General features: G+C 47.0%; 1 protein-coding gene across 8 annotated transcripts in view; it reads right to left on the reverse strand.

Moving 5' to 3' along the window:
- The window catches only part of NAV2 (neuron navigator 2), a 393,377-nt gene that overhangs the window by 40,725 nt on the left and 330,748 nt on the right, over window positions 1–21,904 (reverse strand). For 7 of the 8 annotated variants that reach the window (XR_010406923.1, XM_045894013.3, XM_054512011.2 and 4 more), the window contains 7 exons: window positions 21,387–21,431; window positions 18,781–18,941; window positions 16,954–17,142; window positions 10,385–10,437; window positions 5,341–5,364; window positions 5,156–5,230; window positions 297–380 (listed from right to left, as the gene is read on the reverse strand). Coding sequence is in view for 7 of the 8 variants with exons in the window: in XM_045894013.3 (XP_045749969.2) it covers window positions 297–380; window positions 5,156–5,230; window positions 5,341–5,364; window positions 10,385–10,437; window positions 16,954–17,142; window positions 18,781–18,941; window positions 21,387–21,431 (631 nt within the window). In the remaining variant the exon portion in view is untranslated. The remainder of the gene's footprint in view (window positions 1–296; window positions 381–5,155; window positions 5,231–5,340; window positions 5,365–10,384; window positions 10,438–16,953; window positions 17,143–18,780; window positions 18,942–21,386; window positions 21,432–21,904) is intronic. The other variant, XM_064576736.1, reaches the window with a different exon arrangement.

Consider the following 21,904-nt stretch of genomic DNA (forward strand, 5'->3'; position numbering starts at 1 on the left):
GCTTTTCTCTCTGCCCCTCCTTCCTGCTTGTTCTCTCCCTCCCTCTCTCTCAAATAAATAAAATCTTAAAAAAAAAAAAAAAAAAGGCAGCAGAAATAGGGCTGTGAGATGTGGAGGGTTGCTGCCACTCCACCACCCCACCCCCATCCGGGCCGTATTTGCACTCAACAGGGTGCAATTCTTTATGATTCGACTCCAAGAGTTCAAATACACTAAAATCTATACCGTTCTCTGGGGCAAGAGGGAGTCTGATTTGGAGGTTTGCTGTTAATTCTAAGCAGGGAGGAATGCTTTACCTTTTGCTCAGCTGTCATGGTCAAACTCTGGAGCCTGATTGTCATGTTTCCAAGACTCTGTTCAAAGGCTGCCACCAGGTGAGCCTGGAGGAGGAAAGACACAGCCTTAGTTAGATTACCTTGCAAGGCAAGAGGGCCCAATGGGTGCTGGGTCTTAAAGGCTGAAATCCTCACTGGGGCCATGTGGGTTAGCTTCCGTCTACTTCTTCAGCCCCTGGAGCCCCACTCCCCACCTCTCTTTGAGATCCAGTCACTCCAGCTTATCACGTCCTTAAAGATCCTGTGCTTCTTCCCGCCTTAGGTCCTTTATACCTGCCTTCCCCTCTGCCTGGAATGCTCTTCCCCCACTACCTCCCTGTCTGATTTTTATACATCCTTCTCAACAGATCTCAGCTCGTGGGTGCCTGGGTGGCTCAGTTGGTTAAGCGACTGCCTTCGGCTCAGGTCATGATCCTGGAGTCCCGGGATCGAGTCCCGCATCAGGCTCCCTGCTCAGCAGGGAGTCTGCTTCTCCCTCTGACCCTCCCCCCTCTCATGCTCTCTCTCTCAAATAAATAAATAAAATCTTAAAAAAAAAAAAAAATCTGATTTAAGAGATCTCAGCTCGTATCTTCATGACACCCCCAGATGGGCTGGTTCCCTCGTGTGCACTCGCAAAAGCATGTGGGCTGCTGGTCTATGTGCATTTTGGTGCCATAGAGACACAGGTACTCTTGCGACTGCTGCCTCACGTCTGTCTCCTCTGCTTCCCTGTGCTTTGTTCACCAAGTGCCAAGCTCACAGGAGAGGCTCATGTCGAGCATGTTTGTAGAAGGGATGAACAAAGTGGCTGGCATATTTTGCTTGTTCTAATCCTGGTTAATAAAAAGCCACTGAAAGGCCCATCTGCTACCTCCTTGGAGAAACCTTCCCCTGTTCCTCCAGGGAGTTAGGACTTTCCCCCAAGGCCCCTCTGTACTTTTATACACCTCTGTTAGAACACATCAGACACCACTATTTCATATAGTACTAAAACATCTTGAAAAATGCTGCCAATTGTAATTAAAATATGCATCCCACTTTCAGAGATGTTAAAAATGTGGGGGAAAAACATGTATCTTAGAATTGAGAAACGGGATGGTTTTCTGTCTGCCCCTTTCTCTGCAACCCTCTTCAAGGACAAGATGCAACCTCATGTCCTAACATGAAGCCTTTTTCTTCCTCTGCAGAGCAGCAGGTGATGCATTGGTTGGTTGACTGAGGGTCCTGATAATATGGTTAAAATCAAGAATAAAGAATGGACAAGAGAGCTAATCCTACTGGACTGCAGTTTCTCCATCTTAAAATGGGTGCAGTATCTACTTTCCTCCCAGGGTTATTGTGAGCATTAATTAAGTGAAACAATACAGGTGAATATAGGTCTATAAACATAGGAATGAACGGACACTGTGGGGAAAGGAAAGGAAGAGGTTTGGGCTTGAGAAAGTGACAAAAGATAGGATGAGAACACAGGTGGGGAGAGATCAAGAAAGGGTTCTAGGAGAGGGGTGGGCAGATACAGGATAAAGAGAAGAGCCAGCAGAGGAAATGGGAGTCTTGGGAGGAAGAAGTGAGATCTGATCGTGTGGTATGTAACATTCTAGAAGAAAAGACGACTGATGTACTCAGTGAAGAATCAAAGTAATGGAACAACCAGGGGGCAGGTGGGGCATTGTCCTGGGTTGTGAGGGGGGTCAGCGGACATTTGAACTTAAAGAGGAGAGATCGGAGAAGTGAGTCAGAGGCCTGTCACTAGACTCCATCATACCAGAACAGTTGAGGGTAAGACGTCTCTAGCATAAACTATTGGGTCTTTCTTCCAACAGCTGTAGGAGTTAGCAGGGAGCAGGACCTCTTGTAATAGAAATGTTAAGTGGACTGCCCAGTTTCTTTCTGAATGCATTCTCTAGCCCTATTAAAAACAGGAAAATGCTGTTGCATTTTGAAATCAAGAGATATGCTTTAATTTAGTTTGCCTAGGAGAATATGGTAGAACCAAAGCCAATCAGTTCAAGACAGTTTACATAGAGGATGAAGGAAAAAGGGCCAGGGCAAGGATGTTGAAAAGAATTACTGCTAACCTTGCATTTCAAAGGAACGCCACGGTCAAATTTAAATGACCGAATTTCCATTTATTTCAATTCTTTGATTGCCACCCAGGATTCTATTTGTAGGCACTCATACTTTCTATTTGCTTAAAAACAAAACCTGATCCCAAGAAGACTGCCATCAAGAAAGTGTTTTTACAACCTCAAGAAGAAGCCACGTTTGCGCTGAAGAACCAGAGGTTCGCATTTTGCTGTCGAGAGAAAGGACTGACTTTGGGTCACGAGCAACTGTGAAAACACAGGCTGAGAGGCTGGAGCCTGGTTCAGAGCCACACAGCAGACTTCTTACCAAGTGCCATTCTTACATTCCCAGGAAAACAAACACGAATGGTATAAAAACACCCAGAGAAGGTGGCTTTGAGTAGTTTGTCCTAGAAAAACAAACACAGCTTGGCCTGGGAGGAAGATGGCAGACAATAAAACACGTTAGCGAGGCCAGTGGTGTGTGGTAAGACTAAATATTTACTTTCAAACAATACTGGATTCAGTGGCTTTGGTGAGGAGCAAAACATACTTTTGGAATAATAATAATAATATAAGGGATCTCACTCAGACTCTTCTGGAACAGAGGATAAAGTTCCAAATGGCCCAATGTAAGGTCCTTGGGGCAGCACCAGGTCACTGGAGGATTGAACCCCTGTTTTTTGATAAGTAAACTAATGACTATTTTTTGAGTAAAAGGGCACCAAAGGACAGACAGCGGTAATTTTTTTTTTGATTTTTTTTTATTCTTATATTATCCCCATACATTACATCATTAGTTTTAGATGAAGTGTTCCATGATTCACTGTTTGTGCACAACACCCAGTGCTCCATGCAGAATGTGCCCTCCCCAATACCCACCACCAGGCTAACCCATCCTCCCACCCCCCTCCCCTCTAGAACCCTCAGTTTGTTTTTCAGAGACAGCGGTAATTCTTAACTAGGGGAATAGCTCCAAACCACTTGGGATGGGGGTTGCAGTCAAACCTCCCATTTGGATTATATCCAGATTGGCTCACTGGGTCTGGGGTTGGTCTTTGATGTGAATGGTACCCAGATGAAGACGATTTATAGAAGAATACCTCTGGGGATTTTTTTTTAAAAAAAGTAAGGCCTAAGCTTTAAAATTCAGATCTTTTGATAGCATTACTGACGGTAGAAGAAGCAAAGAGAATAAAGAAGGATAATGATATCACCCTAATACAGGAGGGTGAGAAAAAATTCAAAGACTCTCAGAAATGTGAGAGAACTCAGGAGAATGAACAATAGTGAGAGAAGTTACGAGTTATTGAGCTTGTAATTAAGGTCAAGTACTGCACGAGGCACTTCATGTGCAGACTTTAAAGAGAAATGATTTCCTTCAGTTGACTCAGGCTTCAGCCAGGAACGACCTGGGCAAAAACCCCAGGTAAATGATTCATTCACGTATTGACTCAGCTTCCTGGTCCAGGGAAGACAACCTTTTGAAGTTGCTTTTCATTTTAACAGCATATTATGGGGTCGTGCAGGCTGCTTTTCCACAGGCTCACACACAAGTGTCTGGGGTCTCAGACTGGGCTGTGCGCTCCCGGCAGGACGCCTTGTCTCAGGAGCATCTCCTCACCTTCCAAAACCTCAGGCTCTGCCCTCCAAACATCAGCCCTCACCAGCTCACAGCTCTGCAGCAGGGCTACTTTGCAGACCAGAAGTCTCTGCCTCTACTCTGACCCCCTAATCTTATAACCACACCACGGTCAGGAAGCTTTGTGAAGAGCAAACCGAACCGCCTCACTGCTCTGCTTAAAACACACCAATGGGGCTCCCCTAACTTCAGTAGGAAGCCCAAACTCTCCACCTAAGAGCTGAGAGCATCTGTGATGTGTGGACATGCCCCTAGCTTTTCTTTGATGCCTCTTCCCCATATCCAAGCCACAGATTCTAATTACACACTGAGCTACTTAAGGGTTTCCAAATGCACTAAGATCTTCACCCTGAGCTTTTGCACAAATACACTTTGCACACTGGTTAGAATGCTGCCTTCCCATGCATCCTCTCCTACACAGCATCCCTCAGATGCCACCTCCTCCGGGAAGTCTTTCCTGATCTCCCCCCACACGTGAGACTGAGTGAGGTGCTCCTCCTTACATATTCCCACAACCTTCTCCCTTTCTCTCTCTCTTAACAGTTACCATGTCATAGCAAAACAGTTTTGTCTCTCTGAGGTACCAGAGAAAGCACACTAGGATGACAGTGATCGTGCTTGCTTTGCTGTTGAACCCATGGTGCCCGAGGCATAGTTGGCACTTAAACAGTTGTTGAATTCAATGCTGGTTGGCAGCACTTCCTGAACACGTAATTGTGTATATTATAATTATAGAACAGTCAGCTATTTCTTTGGAGCCTTAGATTTCTTTCTTTTTTCTCCCCCTCCCGCCCCCCCAGCTGAAGATGAAAAGTTTCGGAAAGAGGAAGAAAAGGGAAACGAACATTTCTGAGCCCTTAACACATTCCAGTACCAACCACACGACAACCCGGAGAGCCGAGGCTTACCGTCCACCGCTGCACAGAGAAGTCAGTGCAGGCTCAGGACTTAAAGACGCTGCCCGGAGCGCAGAGCCAGGAGGCACCAAGAGTGGAGGCTCACACTCACGAGGCTAAAGCCTCCCACGGGACTGCTTCCACGGTCCGCAGGGGCAGGCGGCCTTGACGTCACGGCAGAAGGGAGCAGCGGCTGCCCCCCGCCCGTGGCTAGCACCCAGTATCTGTACTCACGTTTGCGGTCAGCTGCGTGGTCAAAGCTGAAACCTTTTCCTGGGAGGCATCCAGCTCCCGCCGCAGTTTGCGAATCTAAAGGCGGCAAGGGACAGAGTTGCTTAAGGAGCCCATTCCCAGGTTGAGCGGGGCGAAGTAATGGATAATAGCGAAGGAGGAAATCCAACCAGCAAACTGTTCCTTACCTCCGACTGGCACTTTTCTTCTGGCTGTAAGGAAATCATAAGGGAAATTAGACCAGTTGAGGAACAAAGAATGGGGCAATGTAGCCTGTGGGGAACACCAGACTGGGATGCTTACAGCAGTCCTGAAGAGTTACGAGTTTCTTTCCTGGTGTATTTTTCTGGATAAACTGGTTCAGTTAATTTGACCAATCAGAAAGGCCAAATACGAACAGCATATGATTATAAGAAATCAAGAAGAATGAGAACACCACTCTGACTATTTTGGCTGTGAGGAACCCCCTTGCTCCCATGCGGAGATGAAAAGTGGTCAGGTGCTCAGCAGGAGGTGTGACGAGAGGGGCTGAGCCAAGGTCGGGATGTCCAAATATAGCAAATAAAAATACAGGTTTAAGTCCATCCCATGCTACACTGGGGACAACTCATACTAAACAATTATCAGTCATCCATCTGAATTTGTAACGTGACTGGGCATTTTATATGAGGTGTGGTGATCCTAGCAGGAGGACCACTCATGGGCCAAGCGCCCGTTTTACCCCTCCCTCTGTTCTCTCTGAGGCACTGCCCCAGGAGCAGCTGCAGGGCAGGAAGGACTCTCGAGTGAGGGAGGCTGAGAGCCCCCATCAGCCAGCCTGCTGACTCCCCGGGTTGTGAGGATCTTCCCGCTGCCCCACCTCACGGCCCCCAGTTACCTGGGACTCGGGGAGGTATGGGTGCAGCCTGCGGGCCCTCTCACTGGGAGAGTCCTCCTTACTGGGCCCTGTGTATGCGCGGACACAGCTATTTGCCAGCCAGGGACTACAAGGCTACCCCTCTCCTCCCCGAGGGGGAACCCACAGCAGGGGGAACCTTTCTTTTGTTCTCTTTGGGTTCTCATAAAAGAGGACACCCCCACATTCTGGGGCAATGTTGCAAGCGTTCCTACCTTCCGTCTACTCCCCTGCCCTCCATTTGCACTTCCCCGGGGGTGGGGCAGTGACCTGGAAGCCAGGTAGGCAAGTGAAAATCAGTAAAGACTCTTTTGTCCTTGGGTCCTAGATGTGTGTCCTAATCCAATGCTACCAGTGACAAATCCATTACTTTAAAAAATCAGCATCTGACGCTGGGGTCTACTTCTCCATTAGCTCAGAATGCAGAGTGGTAGGATTCATTACACCCCACAGACCCTACACCCATCAGCTGTGGCAGGTGGGGGGCTGGTTCCTGTCTGATCTCCCTTTGCCCCCTGCTCCCCACCCCACTGCCCTGACTCCTGATCCTGCCCAGGAGGGCCCTCCCTCCAGCTGGCTTCTAACAATAGCAACTGGTTTTTAGGAATACTGGGGCCGAATCATTTAATCCTTGCAAGAGCCCTACAGAGTAGGTTTGTATTCCTTCTGAGGCACAGAGAGGTCAGACCTTGCCTAATGTCACACAGCTGGACAATCTCCTCATCTAAGAAACGTCTTCAGGAGAACACTGGGAGATGTCCTCAGGGCTTACTCTTCCCTCTCTGGGAATATTCATCCATCCCTCTTTGTCCATCTGTGTTCATCTATTCGTGCCTACTACCACCACCTATCAAACATTTATGGATATCCTACTATGTGTCATGCACTGTGTTAAGAACCCGGGGTACAGCTGTGAGCATGACCACCAAGTTCCTCACCTCAGGTAGTAAGTGGCATTTATTGAAAGCTTACCACGTGCCAGAGACTGTTCTAAGCCCTTTCTGTTCATTATTCATTTAATCCTCATAACAACCCCGAGTAGGTACGAATACTATTCACTTACATTTTGCAAATGAGGTAACTGAGGCAAAGTGAGGTTGAATAATTTGTCCATGGTCACAGCTGTTACGAGGCAGAGCTGGGACGGGACTCAAGGTAGTCCGGCTCTACAGTCTATCACCTTAACGAGCACATTCTCCTACTCTTTTACTACAGCTACATTCTCATGGTGAGGCCTTCCGGAAATCAGGCCCCTGACTTCTGAGTCTGACCCAAAGGAGAAAGTTAATGGTGAGAACGTCATGGTGATCCAATGTTTGGAAGGCTAGCGGAGGTCTGTCAGCAGGCTGAACCATCCATACAGGATGAGCCCTGCCTCTAAACACTTGTGTCCACGGGCCTAACACCCCTTCCCCATACCTCTGCCACTGTCTGTCATTCTCCCCGCCTGTGTCTAGGGTTGGGCCCCTGGTCAAGACAGCAGCCTGGGAAATCATGTGTTTTGTATCTTACCCGCAGTTGCTGCTCTTCTGTACATCTGGGAACTCTAAGTGAGGCCGGGAGCCTCCCTCCCTTCAGCAGTTCCCCCAGGAACTCAGTGGCCGCCCCCTACCGTCCAGGAAAGCCAGTCCAATGCCAGATGTGGCCCCTAGATTTTTCTCTACTCCAAGGGTTGGCAATAAGCAGGCAGTTGTTTACCAACTACCAACGTGTGGCCTTTTCTTTCCTTTGTAATTAAAATTAAAGGCAATTTTTAGCCAGAATGAGCATTCTTGAATATCCAAGAATTAGGTATCAGGGGAAAAAACCCTATTATTATCCAATAAGGGCCTTTAAGACACTGAGCCATTAAACAGGCTCTTTGCCACAGGTTGGTGGCAGCTTAGGAAACCCCAACAATCTCTTTTTAGACAACAAATAAGAACTTGTTCGCCTTAACATTTACAAAGGTGCATGAGTTTCAGAACGCTATCATTGCCGAGAGATGAATAACAGATAAGGGACCCCACGCCCATGCTGGGAGGTAGCAGTGTAGCCAGATACGGTTTGGAATCAGCAGGTTGCGCTAGCATGGAAACATTCCAATGTTGGACTATTTTTTTCTCATAAAAGCCTACAAAAGTAACCTATATGCTCAGAGAAGGCACAGGTAAAGGAGAACATTCGATGCGGCGAATGTCAGAGGTTGTAGGCACCCCAGAGACCCCCCAGCCCCCGAGAACAAGGACAAAACTGACAGCTACCCGGAATAATGAGGCATTTGTACAAAGTCACACAGCGAGAAAAAACAAAGATGAGGCCCTGGGTCTCTGGCTCTCTAGTTAAACATGGAATTGGAGAATTATTCCTAGGTCTCTGGTAATGTGTGGATTTCTATCAACTCAGAAAGAACCATTTGAAATTTCCTGTCCACACACCCAGGGCGCCTGGGTGGCTCAGTCGGTTGGGCAACTGCCTTCGGCTCAGGTCATGATCCTGGAATCCCTGGATCGAGTCCCGCATCGGGCTCCCTGCTCGGGAGGGAGCCTGCTTCTCCCTCTGACCCTCCCCCCTCTCATGTGCTCTCTGTCTCTCTCATTCTCTCTGTCTCAAATAAATAAATAAAATCTTTTAAAAAAAAAGAAAAAAAAATTTCCTGTCCACACACCCAGAACAGGAGCTACGGAAAGGCGCCTGACTACAAGGCCTTGCAGTGGTCTGCACGAAGGCAGTATGGCCAGGAAACACCAGGGACGGCTTCCGCCATCTGAATTCTCACAGCGGGAGAAGCTCAAGCTCTCTCCCTCTGAGGCTGGCTGATGCACGCCAGCCCCTGTTTTTCACTCTTCTGAGAAGAATCTACCCTCTCTGTGTTGGCAGGAAACTCTGGGAACTCCACTGGGAAAACAAGGGGCTCGGGCACAGCAATGTCTGCCCTAGATGCTCTGCACCAACCCTGTGAAGGTAGAGTCTCAGAACCCTAGGTGTCCTTGAGCGCCTCTGGTTTCCTCCTTCAGAAGCAGGCTCCTTTCTCCACCTACATCTCACCCTTGGGGCTTAGCCCAGAGCCCGGCACAGACTGCGGGCCAGTAAATCCTGTTCAAGAAGTCAACCTGGGTTTGAAAGTACCATCTTGGCATCCATGTCACAGATTTCCCCTCTTGAAGAAAGGACTTAATGTATGGACTAACTGACAGAAAGTCATCTCTCTATGCTTTCTCAGTAGACAAAGGCTTCAATAATCTCTAAGAAATGAAAAAGTGAGGGTTCTGTGATGACATTTCAGACAAGATGACTGGCTGAGGAACGAGGTGTTCTGGATGGGGAGGGGCAAGGTGGGTAGGAGCAGAAGAGATCATTTCAAGGTCCTTCAAGTCAGACCATGTCAGCAATCCCTGAAGTCTGTTTGCTCGTTATAGGCCTGAGAAAGAACAGTCAGGCCCTGGTCTCTTTCACTTGATTCCGGGATGGCCTTTAGCTTCTAAGGGGCCATATAGTTTGTCCTGCTACATATATATATAGCCCAGGAACCTGGCATTACCAAAAAGTGAATTACTAAAGCATCTGTCCTCCATGGAATTAAGGGCTAAAGAATTTCCAATTCTCAATTAAGAAAATGATTTTTTTCCAATAGGAATTCCCAAAGTAAAGTTTTTAAGATAAACAGTTACACATATAGCTATAAAAAGGCAAGCGCCCCTGAATAAATCCAGAACCATATTTGCTATACATGGCTTTTGTTCCATAGACGACTCATTGATGAGAGCCCACACTAATAAGAGCCAACGTCTGCTCTGTGCTGTGTGTACACCATATTCAGTGCTTCACATGCATTTTCTTATTGCATTCAAGCCTATTTTTTGAACATCTACTAGTGCTAGGCTTTGTCGTAGGTGCTTGGAATAAAAACAGAAAAAGTCCTTGTCCTCAAAGACTTTATATTGTAGTGAAATGTCATCTTCCTAACACTGAATCCTCACTACAACTCCACAAGGTAGGGGCTGCTATTCTTTCTACTTGACAGGTAAAGAAACTGAGGCAGACAGAAGTTGTTCAAGGCCTTTCTTTTCTAAGGCTACCAGCAGGTGGCCAAGGCTTCTTACACATTCTAACTAGTTACCACCCAAAGCACAATGCCACTTTAACAAAGGAGTCAGTTCCTGATTTACTGGTTGATACATTATAATCAAAAGCTCTTTGTGAAATTTCAAATCTTGTTCCCTAATTAATCGAGCCCCTTACAATGGACATACTTTCTCTAGGAGAAGCAATTTTATTTTACATTTTATTCTTGACACACTTGATAAAGGAGCCCCAGTTCTCATGGTCATAGCCACAGAGCATTGATTTATACTCACTGTAGAATAAATCGATGACGTGCTGGAAACCAAGGAGAGCGAGGATCCGTGAACTATTAAAAAAAAAAAAAAGGTGAATTGCACAGCTGGCTACTATGGAGACAAAAAGGGAGAGAGGAGGAGAAACTCAGCACTATGGGATACTACCAGGTAACTTAATCTCACCTTGACCCACCTTTTCCTGATTTGGCGATAGGTCAGAGTCAAATAAGGAATAATTTGCTAAGGGAGTCTCTTTTCCTTTACCTCTTTTTTTCCCCTACAACCTCTACGTACTTTTTTCCCCTATGAAAATAATACATGATTACTAAATAAAAATTTTCAAGGACAGGAAAGTGTTAGGAAAACATATTCACTGCCACAGCCCACATGACTCATAATTCTATTACCCACAGGCAGCCTGTGACATGTTCCACCCCAGCACATTTTACTCCTTTCTTTTATTCTCCTGTATTCCTCTAGAGTTGCGACTGCGTTGCATATATGTTTTATGCCCCGCTAGCATCTGTCACGTGTGTTGCAAAGATGAGCCCATTATTGTGAACAAGGAGGCTGGCTGTTGGCCACAGTCAACTTATTCTAGATGAACATGTCATGGAACACTTGTTTAGAAAACATTATCTACTGAAATAGAGATTCTTATTTTGATTTCTACCATGTGTACAAAATGACAAGTGGTGTCCTCTTTTCTGTTTCTGACTGGTTCTTTTAACTTAGAACCATCTTCATACCCTCTTTGCACCCCTTCCTGCCCCCAGCCAGTGGAGATATTTTATTATTTTTCTGTAATTTTAAATCGTGGTCTTTTCTAGGACTAAGTATTCTGACTTGTCTTTCTGGAAACCAAATTCTTTAATGACATTTTCCTAGTTATCTCTTGACAACTTTTTGAAAGACAAAAATGTGCCTGTGGAGACATCAGAGGCGCTTAATTGGGCACAGCTTTCCTGACCACAAGTTGAACACTCTACCCCCCACACTAGCTATCCCCTGTGGTCTGAGAGTGGGAGGCTTGGGAATAACTTTCCACGTGCACCAAACGGCTTACACTTACCACCCAAGAAGTGAACTCAACTTGAATGAGCTTTGGGCAGAAGCTACCTGCCCACGAGCTATCTGACGAACAGCTCAGCCCACCACCCAGGTGCCTCCACACTGTCTTCCCATAAACCTCCTGACCTGCTCTTCCTTTATGTGCTCCTATCCCATTCTGAATCCTGCACTCCTCTCTCAAGCATGCCCTGCCTAGCACTTGGCCTCCTCAGAGTCTCTCCCTGTACTGTTCCCTTTGTTTAGGACGCTTCTCGTTTCTGCCTGTCCAAATCACCGGGATCAGCTTAAACAACGCCTCTCCATGGAGCCTTTCCTCGGTTCCCTTCCTACCTGCACTGGATGCACTTCCTCCCTCTCTGAACCCACCCAGTTCTTGACTTGCCTGTCTGGCCCTCTTCTCTCCTGGAAGGTGCCTGCTCTTCTGAGGCTATCGCTACACCATCACTCACAACCATCTTCCTTAGCAATGCCAGGGTTCTAGATCTTTTCCTCCATTCTTCTGCCATCCATGACCTCTCTGGCCCACGCCCCGTAAGAAATCAGTTTATGGCATTAATGGCCAATAATGGCTTTCCATGTTAATACGCAGACACATTAGCAGACGCCTCTCATGCCCCAACCGAGTGGCCTAATGTTCTAAAGGGGTAAGTTACTTTAGCCCCATGACACGGCCAGTAGGGGCAGATTATACTGGAAGCCAACTGGGGGAAGAGATGTGGCTAACATGCAGCTACCCTCCAGCTACACCTTTCCATCACATCACCTGCTCAGCCGGCAGAGGGCTGCCACATGGAACTAGGCTGCTGGAAAGTGGAAGTTTGTCTCTTCTACCTCTCCAGCTCATACGCACAAACTTACGGACACTGCCCTCAGCAATATCCCGGTGCAAACCCGGGGACGCAGGCGAAGAGCGCATCTGGCAGGCTTCGGTGGAGGTAGTTCTTTTTCTCTGTAATTAACCCCTCTCACTCGGTGAATAGCAACAGCAAGGCTGTGGTCCAAAGAAAGATTCCTTGATTTCCAGTGTCAACTCCAAACTGAATGTGGCTTGCCTGAACCATTGCAGTGGGCCTTGCTCCAAGTGAGCTGAACCAAATCAGAACGTGGGTTTTGTGGCTTGCATACTTCTGGACAGCAAAAGGCACACAAGCCTTACAAAGCCAGAACGGCAAAGCACACCATGCGTTTTCCGCCCTATACGTATACCTCTAAAATTGTGAAGCTATGAGGAATCACAGAGACTTGTCTAGGCCATCTCTGCACCTGAGGCATCTGAAATCCAGAGAGGTTAAATGGTCTGCTTAAGGTCACACGACGTTCAGGAACAGGATCTGCTGACCAGAAGTATGGAGACTGTTTTGCCCTTGAGAGACCTGATTTAAGGGTTTCTGGGTTGTTTTTGTTGTTGTTGTTTTTGTTGTTTTGTTGAAGCCTTTTGGTATGTTTTAAAATGGTTTACCCAGCCCCTCGTCCAATCTACACAGACACAAAGCTGGAACCAAATGAGCAAAAAATTGCATGTTTGAGAAAAACATGTTTTCACCCCTAAGGTACAGGTGATTAGACATACATGCTCTAGACAGAATGAAACAACTGGGCATCTTCCAGCCAATAAAGCAACCAAAGGCCTCTGATGGCACACGTGGCATCTCACATATACCTTCAGCTTCATACTCATCAACGCACTTTCTCATGTATGCTATTGTTGGAAGTGATCCTCATCACTTCAGAAAATTTATAGGTAATATTCCCAGACAGGGCAGGGGTTTGTACCACTAATACACAAGAGAGTAAATTAAGACCAGAGAGGCTAAGTGAAGCGGCCAGGCACACACAGCTGGTTAGGAGCAGAGAATGTGCATCTGGGCACGTATCCTAGTTCTTCTCCACTGCCGGTACTATCAGAGGTACTAGAAGTAAAGGACCTCCCTCTGAACCAGCAAAGGAAGCAGAACTGAAAACAGAGAACACACTGAGGAAGGATCTGAGTCCGCCTCACACAGGTAAGAAAGCCCAACAAGGCAGAACCAAATGTCAAGGTAGGACTGAATAGGAAAACAGAGGGCTGACAGTCAAGAGTTTAGGACTGAGTCCTGGCTGCACGAAGTCCCCAAGGCACTTCTTTGGTCTCAGTTTTGCCATAAACAAAACAGGGATGTAACGGCCCTTGGGGAGAAGGAGAAAACAAAACATGACAATTTTAAGAATGGCTACCATTGACTGACTACTTACCATAACCTCTTTCAAAGTCATTTTGCATTAGATGCTTTCCGGGGATTTATCTCACCTAATCTTCACTTCAATCCTCTGAAGCAGGCACAATTATTTTCTACCTTTTAGTGAACAGGAAATAGGCTGAGCAGGGTCAGGTCCCTTTCCCCAAGTCTCTTTGCTAGCAGTAGACATGCCAGGATTTCAATCACAAGTATAACTCAGGGCCTAGAAACCCAAGTGAGTTGCAGATTTATTTATTAATAAGCTGCTCTGTTCCTATGGATTCCATATGAACTGCTTAAGATTGCACTAGCAATTAGGGATGATTGGTAAAGTCCCTGGGCAAAGACATCCATTTTCAAAATGCCTCAAGCATCTCCCTAAATGTATGCTATTAAAGTTGACTCTAAGATTGCATAATGTATCTGATGGAAATTAATTTACCTGAAATAACTTTGAAAGGTTGCATCTGGGCCATGCCTGTACCTAATCTACATATTTATGACTCCCACTTCCTTCAAAATGGAAAGTGCTAATTAAATCCCACAAAAATCTCACCCGAGTACTTGTGCTAATTCTTCTTAAATTTCTATCCTGCTTTCTGGCGTACAACATACCTAACTGACTCTTATAAGGAGGTTCTGTTTTGTCCAAACATGAGATGTGAAATTTTCCCCGTTTCAATAACCCTGGGAGTTAGAAATTCAAAAGGGGGGGGCGGGGAAGCCTTCACCCAATGGAATTAAAAACACCTAATTGCACGAGCTCTATTTTGTTTTTGTGATGTAATAGCCCTGGAAGGAATAAAAGCAATTTGATGCAACATTCCCAAAAGATGAAAATGTTATGTGTTCACAGTATATCGACAGCAGTCCCTACCCTCGACCCCCCAAATTTGATTTTTACCTCTGCCCTTTAGTTCCACGTCACCATGAATCATTAGGGTTTACAGAAGTCTAGACACTGCTTGTGGGCAAGCACTTTTAATCAACATCACTTTGACATCCCAGATATTCCACAGTGGTGCTGCCTGACAGCTTGGTTCCAGATGGAATAAATAAAAGCTCTCTGATGATGATACTGTAATGGTCCCGGATCTTTATGAGGCGAAGTGTGCTTGTTTGGACAAGTTTCAGTCCTGAACACGGTTCACTCAGGTACACACATGACAGAGAAGATGAATATGGCCCAGGACACACTCCATATGGGAGTCGTCACCAGGCGGGCTGGGGAATGCTCTGTGGCCATGCTTGGCTAGCTCACGGACTAGAAAAAAGTTCAAGACCAACTGCCTACACCTTCACCTTCGGGTCAATGTATCCACCACTATGACCGCCCAGGGTGGTTACAGCACGCATTTCTAGCTCTTAAATCCAGAAGAACACTCTTGGTAACTCTGGCTCCATCCCTCCTTAATCCTGTGTCCCAGCAGGTTCCATATGTGGATTTGCAGACTTGCTCACTGTAGCTCACTGGGTGAAAGTGACACATAAATCAGGGTGAAGGGAGTGACGTCGCTAGGAAGATGGACCAGGGGGCAAGTGCCCTGTAACTAACCCCTTTACCCTTTTTATAAGCAAGTACACTGGGCAAAAGCAGAAGCCTTTATTCTGTTTCTTTCCCTCTCAGCTTGTGTAGGGATTTCTTAAACAAGACAAGTTTGGGGGCACCTGGGTGGCTCAGTCAGTTAAGCGTCTGCCTTCAGCTCAGGTCATGATCCTCGAGTCCCGGATTTGAGCCCCGCATCGGGCTCCTTGCTCAGCAAGGAGCCTGCTACTCCCTTGGCCTGCCACTCCCCCTGCTTGTGCTCACTTTCTCTCTTGCTCTCGCTCTCTCTCAAATAAATAACTAAAATCTTCAAAAAAAATAAAATAAAACAAGACAAATTTGTTCTCTCCTTCCAGGAGGCAGCTGGGCTTCTATTTCCCCACTCTCACAGGTGCTGGGAGCAGAGGGAAGCACCCAGTACTCCCTCCCACATTCTCCCCCATTCTCGTCTGTCACTGGCAATAAGGCACAACTAGGGCTATGCCCATAGCCCGGGCTCCAATTGCTCTGAGAGTCCCCATCCCCTGGCTGGGGAGTCCCAGCTGCCAGGACATCACTGTTGATGCTGAGTCTACAGGCTAGGACATGTAATGACATTACCTGGTGAACGAACATTTATATCTGTGCCTGAATTCTCGTAATTCCAGGAGCTGGGTACTATTACCATTCTCATTTTGTCGGTAAAAAAAAAAACCAGAGATGGGGCGCCTGGGTGGCTCAGTCGTTATGCGTCTGCCTTCGGCTCAGGTCATGATCCCAGGGTCCTGGGATCGAGCCCCGCATCGGGCTCCTTGCTCCGCGGGAAGCCTGCTTCTCCCTCTCCCACGCCCCTTGCTTGTGTTCCCTCTCTCACTGTGTCTCTCTCTGCCAAAAAATGAATAAAATCTTTAAAAAAAAAAGAAAAAAAAAACAGAGGCACAGGGAGGTGAAGTAACTCGTCTAAGATCATATATCGAAGAAGGGGGGAACTGGAATTCAAACCCTGGTAGTGTTACTCCATATGCTTAACCACTAGTCAATGAGTACTGACTCCAACGTCCTAGCGTTCCCAACTTCGGGAAGCAGTTTCGGGGGTGGGGCTGTCCCTCCACAGCGTTTTGACCGCTTGCTTCCCTAGCTCCCACCCTGAGTGAAGGAACAAAGGGAAAGAGAGATGAACCAAATTAGGAAGAGGGCTGGCAACGATGCCCACAGCTACTTTCTCCCAATATTCTGATTAAAATGAGCAAAACAGAAAAATCCAACCCCAAATATTCACAATTAGTGAGCAAAGAAGGAAAAGGGCATACCTGAAGGAAAAGGATGTAACTGAATAAACTTAAAAAACCTGGTGCTTGAGAAATAGAAAATTCTGGAGTGGAGAGGCCGGCTGCCCACAGGCCCCCAGAGCTACACGGGTAGGTTAGCACAGGGAAATGAACTAACTTTCCAGAAACTCAGTCTGCCAAGATGGTGAGCCAGCAGCTGAACCTCAAGATGGAGGCACATGCCAAGAAGCTGTGGCCCAAGTCCAAGAGGGAGAAGCCTAGAGTGGAACTCGGTCAGCTCCAAGTTCACTCATGTTTCTTCAGCAGCCTCTTCCCCCTACAAGGTGAATGAAGAGCCAGACCCTGCTATTCAGAGTTCCCCAGCCCCAACCCCCAGAGTGAGTGAGAGAGGTAGAAACACTTACAGGTGGGCTCTTGGGTCGTGAACTCGGTAGGGAGGGCCATTAAGACACTGCGTAACTTGAGACGGCAACCCTCCTTGCTTACCTTCTTCAAATCCATCCCGGAAGGAGCCCGAGCGGCTCATGGTTCTGCTCTTCTCATCCAGGGACATGGAGCTATTCCGGAATCGGCTGTCGGTGTATGGGTCATACTGCCCATCGGCATTGGAGAGGCTGTGGGTCCTCAGCATGGTTGGGTTGGACAAGCTCATCTGGGTAACAGTGGTGGGACTCGCTGGAAAAAAAGAAAGGGAACTGAAAGGCTGGAAATTCATGTCTCTGTTCAAATCCTGGACGGGGATGACAATGGGACTGATTAGTATCGGCCATATCTGTCCCTGCCAACTTCTCTCCCTTGTCCGTTTTCTAGAAGGTTGTCACATCAGCGTTTGAATAACACACTGAGAGCTAAAAATAAGGGAGGCAAGGTGGGCCATTTCCAAAGCAAGGCTCTAGGCCTCAGCTTTCCAACTTGGCACGTTCTGACAAGCTAGTGTCACCTTCCAGGCATGAGCTAATTACTCCCTGGACTCATCTGGAACAACTCCCTTTAAAGCCAAAGCCCAAAATAGTCCAACTGGGCTTTTGATCAGATGGGAAGCATTTGTGCATGACAAGAAACTCTTGCCTCAAAGAGTTACGGCTGGGAAAGAACAATATGAACACAGGTCTCACTGCCTCCAGGGGGGCATGCTTGTAATGGCACCTAAAGAGCTTCAGGGCAAAGGGGCACAACCACCTTGGCCCAAACAGGCTTTTTTATTAAAACCCTATCCATTTCGGGGTGCCTGGGTGGCTCAGTCGTTAAGTGTCTGCCTTCGGCTCAGGTCATGATCCCGGGGTTCCTGGGATGGAGCCCTGCATCGGGCTCCCTGCTCGGCGGGAAGCCTGCTTCTCCCTCTCCCACTCCCCCTGCTTGTGTTCCCTCTTTGGCTCTCTCTCTGTCAAATAAATAAATAAAATCTTAAAAACAAAACAAACAAAACCCCTGTCCACTCCAATAATATAAAGTATTTCCAAAGTATCTACTCAATTAAAAGGGAAAAGTTAAGCCTTACTTGATTACAAGCCACACACCTGTCCTTAAAGATATTGTGAATGATAAACATATCATTCACAATATTCAGAAAAGGCCGCCTTTCTAAAGAGCAAGACGAGAGTGGACAAGATTTTTTTTCCCCCTCTATCAGTCTTTGAAAGCTCAGCTCCCATCCTTCCTGGTAATTCTAGCCAGAATGGATCTTCCCTTTTTCTAACTATATATTATACTTGCTACCTGATCATAGTCAGTTTTTACATGGTTTCATATAAAGCTTTGGATTGTTCTCTTCTACCCTGTTTATGAGTCTGTGTGGGTGTGTTTGTCTCTCTGAAAAAGAATCCATTAACATGTCAGCAGGGGCTGTCTTACAAATTCTTTTCCTTTCCCCACTGTGCCAGTCAAAGCATTATGTCAGTAGTAGGCATTTCCAAGAATACTTGTTCACTCAAAATCGTATCTTTATTTTCCAGCTTAGTAGAGCAATGCAGAGGACCAAACTCGGGATATGCTGCCACTTCTTCAGATATAAACCTATGTCTTCAGAGGTCTTAGAAACAATACATTCTTCTCAAAAATGGAATGGTTTGCTCTTTGCTATGAGCCTACCTACATCAACCACATAAATAAATTACTGATTAGAATAACAAAACCTTTTCTCTTTTCTCATTCTTTTGCTCTCAACTGCGTATAATCAAACTACATTGCTGAGGGCTGATCAATATGGAGAGTGATGTGACCGCATGGCAATGACCACACGCCTCCTTCAAAATACAAGATTAATCTCCGCCCCACGGAGCTGATCCCCACAGCTAATTATCAGTGGCTACTCACCAAGCTGGGAAAAGTTGAATCTTGTTCCGGAGGGAGACGTTACACTGGAGCCAGAGGAAAAAGGGGAATTGGCAGCGGGGTCCTGCAGGCCTCCTGCAGAGTGGGACCGTAACCATTCTTTTGCGTCTTCTTGGGTGCGAAGCTGGGAGGTGGGAGTATACCTGGATAGACAGAAATTACGCTGGGATTAACTATGAACGACGCTTATGAAAATGAACTCCGGGGAGCTGATGATAAATAGACAAAAAAGAAAATACAGATCCAAAGATTATTATTAAAAAAAAAAAAATCACATCACTACACATCCTGAAACTTATGAAGTTTCTCCAAACCCTTTTTTGCTACTTGGCTGCCTTTGGGGAAAACTGCAATTCTTTTCAGTGTGAAGGGAATACATAAAGGGAGCAAGATCGGTAAATGCTCAAAGGAGCCGTCCCTGGGCGTATCTGTAACATGTTGATTCATGATAGTGTCATTTCAAAGCCCCCACCTTGACAGGACTGAAGCAACAAAAGGAGCTGCCGTCAGAGCTTCGAGGAAGTTTTAATTAGATAGCTCGTGGCATCTGCATTCTCGAGCGCACGTTAAGCGGGCGCAAGTCCCAGTGTATCCGAAACCAGCATGACGGAAGGCGTGAGGACACCGATGCTTAGGTTTGCTGCAGTGTGGCATCAGCACGTCTCCGTAACAGGAACCCCAAATCACTGGGTGCCACAGAAGTCATGGGGTCCACCTCCTCATTTATTAGGTCACGTTATCTGGTAATGGTGTATTCAATGTCTCCAATGTGCTGGGTGCCTTCAGAAACATCTCGTCAACACCTCCCACCCACCCAGCAATGCAGATGCTATTATTCCCGTTTCACATTCAAAGAAGTTGGGGGGGGGGGAGTTGCCTCAAATCACGAGCTGAGATTTCAATCCATTTTATGTCTGATTCCAAAATCCATGCTATTCTCATCATGCCCGCAGGCAGCATCTCAAATTTCTGAAGCGCCCAGCGGCCAGAGTACCTTTGGACTTAGACACAGATTACCGTGGGGCGACTACTGATTATGGAACCAGAGGGATTCTTTTGACTCAAGAAAAAGAGTCGCTGGTGTCTTGGCATTGCACATGAATGTGTAGGGAGGGAGGGAGCTAGAAGGGAGAGACAGAGTGAGAGGGCGCAAAAAAAGGTTTCTCCCTTAATGTTTCTGCTATAGGTGATGGACATACAATTTTCTAGGTCACATCAATTGCACAAAGAGAGCCTAGCACATATCTCTATTCTGAAATTTTAAAAAACAATTTTAAAAAGCCAGAGCTACATCATTTTGATAGACTAGAACTACTGAAAAAAATATGTATCTATAACTTCAAAATGTTCCCATTTAGAGGGGCTAGCTTCCTAAATAGTTACTATTTAGAGGCAACAGCGGGGCATTAATGTCAAACTCATCTTGAGAGTGGCCATGATCTAAGTATTAGCTTGGGTGCTGACAAGAAGCCCTCACAGGCACGAAGAAAACTTAAGCACAAAAGGCCCTGCCACCTCCCCTCCTCCATGGCCTCAGTGCTGAACTTCCTCCCGCAGGACGTCTGATGGAGGATTTTCAATACTTTTATTCTTAGATTCTCAGAATTGGCTTTCCTCGAGTTCCTACTGAAAGGCAGCATTGATACCTACCTCCCATTACTGCTCAAAATGCTCTCAGCCTTAAGAGCTGCAGGTTATTAGCTACAGACATACATGACAGCAATGAAACATTTCATTCCAAGTCCTTTTTTTTTTTTTGGTGAAAGCACTTAATGCTTAGTGCAGGGTGAAGCAAATGCTACGAAGAACGAGGTGTTTAAAGAGCAGGAGAAATGACAGCCGCAACCATCATCCAGTAGGACCATGGGGCAGGCATTAGAACTGGAGTCCCTCCGGTTGGCAAAGTGAAGGAGATGGCGCGAGCAACGGGGACTTACGGCATCTTGCTTAACCAGGACTTGCACCAAAAATGAGCCACGACTTACGATGAATGGAAGGACATTCCCTCCTGGTAGGCTTTTCTTTACACCAAAGCCAATCACACCCATGTCTTGTCAAGGACCGAAAATTGACACGTTTTTCAATGAGAATATTTAGGAAGGGCCAAGCATCTGCCTTTAGTAATTTTCTGTGGCCCGAAAAGTTAAATATTTTCCAATGTGGGGGGAGGTATTTCTCTCCTTTGTTCATGTCCTGGCTAACCAATGTGCTCTAAGTCACGTCCTTTCTTTTGGGAAGACGGCCGTGAGCAGAATGGTCAGGGTGAAGAGCTCGTCGACTGAACCCGCTGGTCCCACGAGTAGCAGTCACTGCTCTCTGGGCTTGCCCAGGGATGTTCTTCATGAGATGGTTTGCGCCACAGTAAGCCTGAAAAAGCACAGCCCCTGCCCAAGCAAAAAAGCCAACAGATGGAGCGATGAGAATGAGAGGGGGCCGGGGGAAGCCCCCGTTTCAGAGGGTCCTGCTGCGGTGGCCAAAGCGGGGACCCCAGCCCAGCCCAGCCCGAACCCCCACCAGCCATGAGAGTCACGCAGCCAAGCCCCAAAGCCACACCAGATGGCACGGATGGAAGGAGGAAACGCAGATACCTGAGTCCTTTTTTAGGCAAAGTGTTCCTATCAAGGTGCGGGTCACTGTAGGAAAGTTAAAACAAAAATGAGAACTTCAGAGAAGCACAGGGAAAGCAGGCAAGGGAAGGAGGGAAAGGCTAAGGAGGGGCCGGAGATCTGCAGCAAGAGACTCACGGCACCAGGGAGGGCTCCCTTATATCCAGCTGCGCATGCAACACATCCACATCCACGGAAAACAAGAGAAACCTGATCCTGGGCCTGGCTGACACCACCGCATACCTTACTCCGAGGCACCAGGAGGCCTGAGCTGTCCACTGGGCCCCAACTCTTCCTCCTTTGCCATAGGTGCCAAGCAAAACTCAGGGGTTGCCCCAGGTCAAAGCAGCGCCCACACCTTCTGCTGCCCAGTCACCCAGCCTTGTACCAGCACCACTGCTTCTCAGAGAGAGAGATGCCAGGTTCCCTGCACCCCTACCTCTGGCCCACCCCCAAATGCCATTGACGAGGACTTCCCGTGAGAGAAGGGACTTGCTGGA

Source organism: Mirounga angustirostris, unplaced genomic scaffold, assembly GCF_029215605.1.
Source record: "Mirounga angustirostris isolate CCGP_5_RB_7025 unplaced genomic scaffold, mMirAng1.0.hap1 SCAF_13, whole genome shotgun sequence".
In the NCBI taxonomy this organism is placed as follows: domain Eukaryota; kingdom Metazoa; phylum Chordata; class Mammalia; order Carnivora; family Phocidae; genus Mirounga; species Mirounga angustirostris.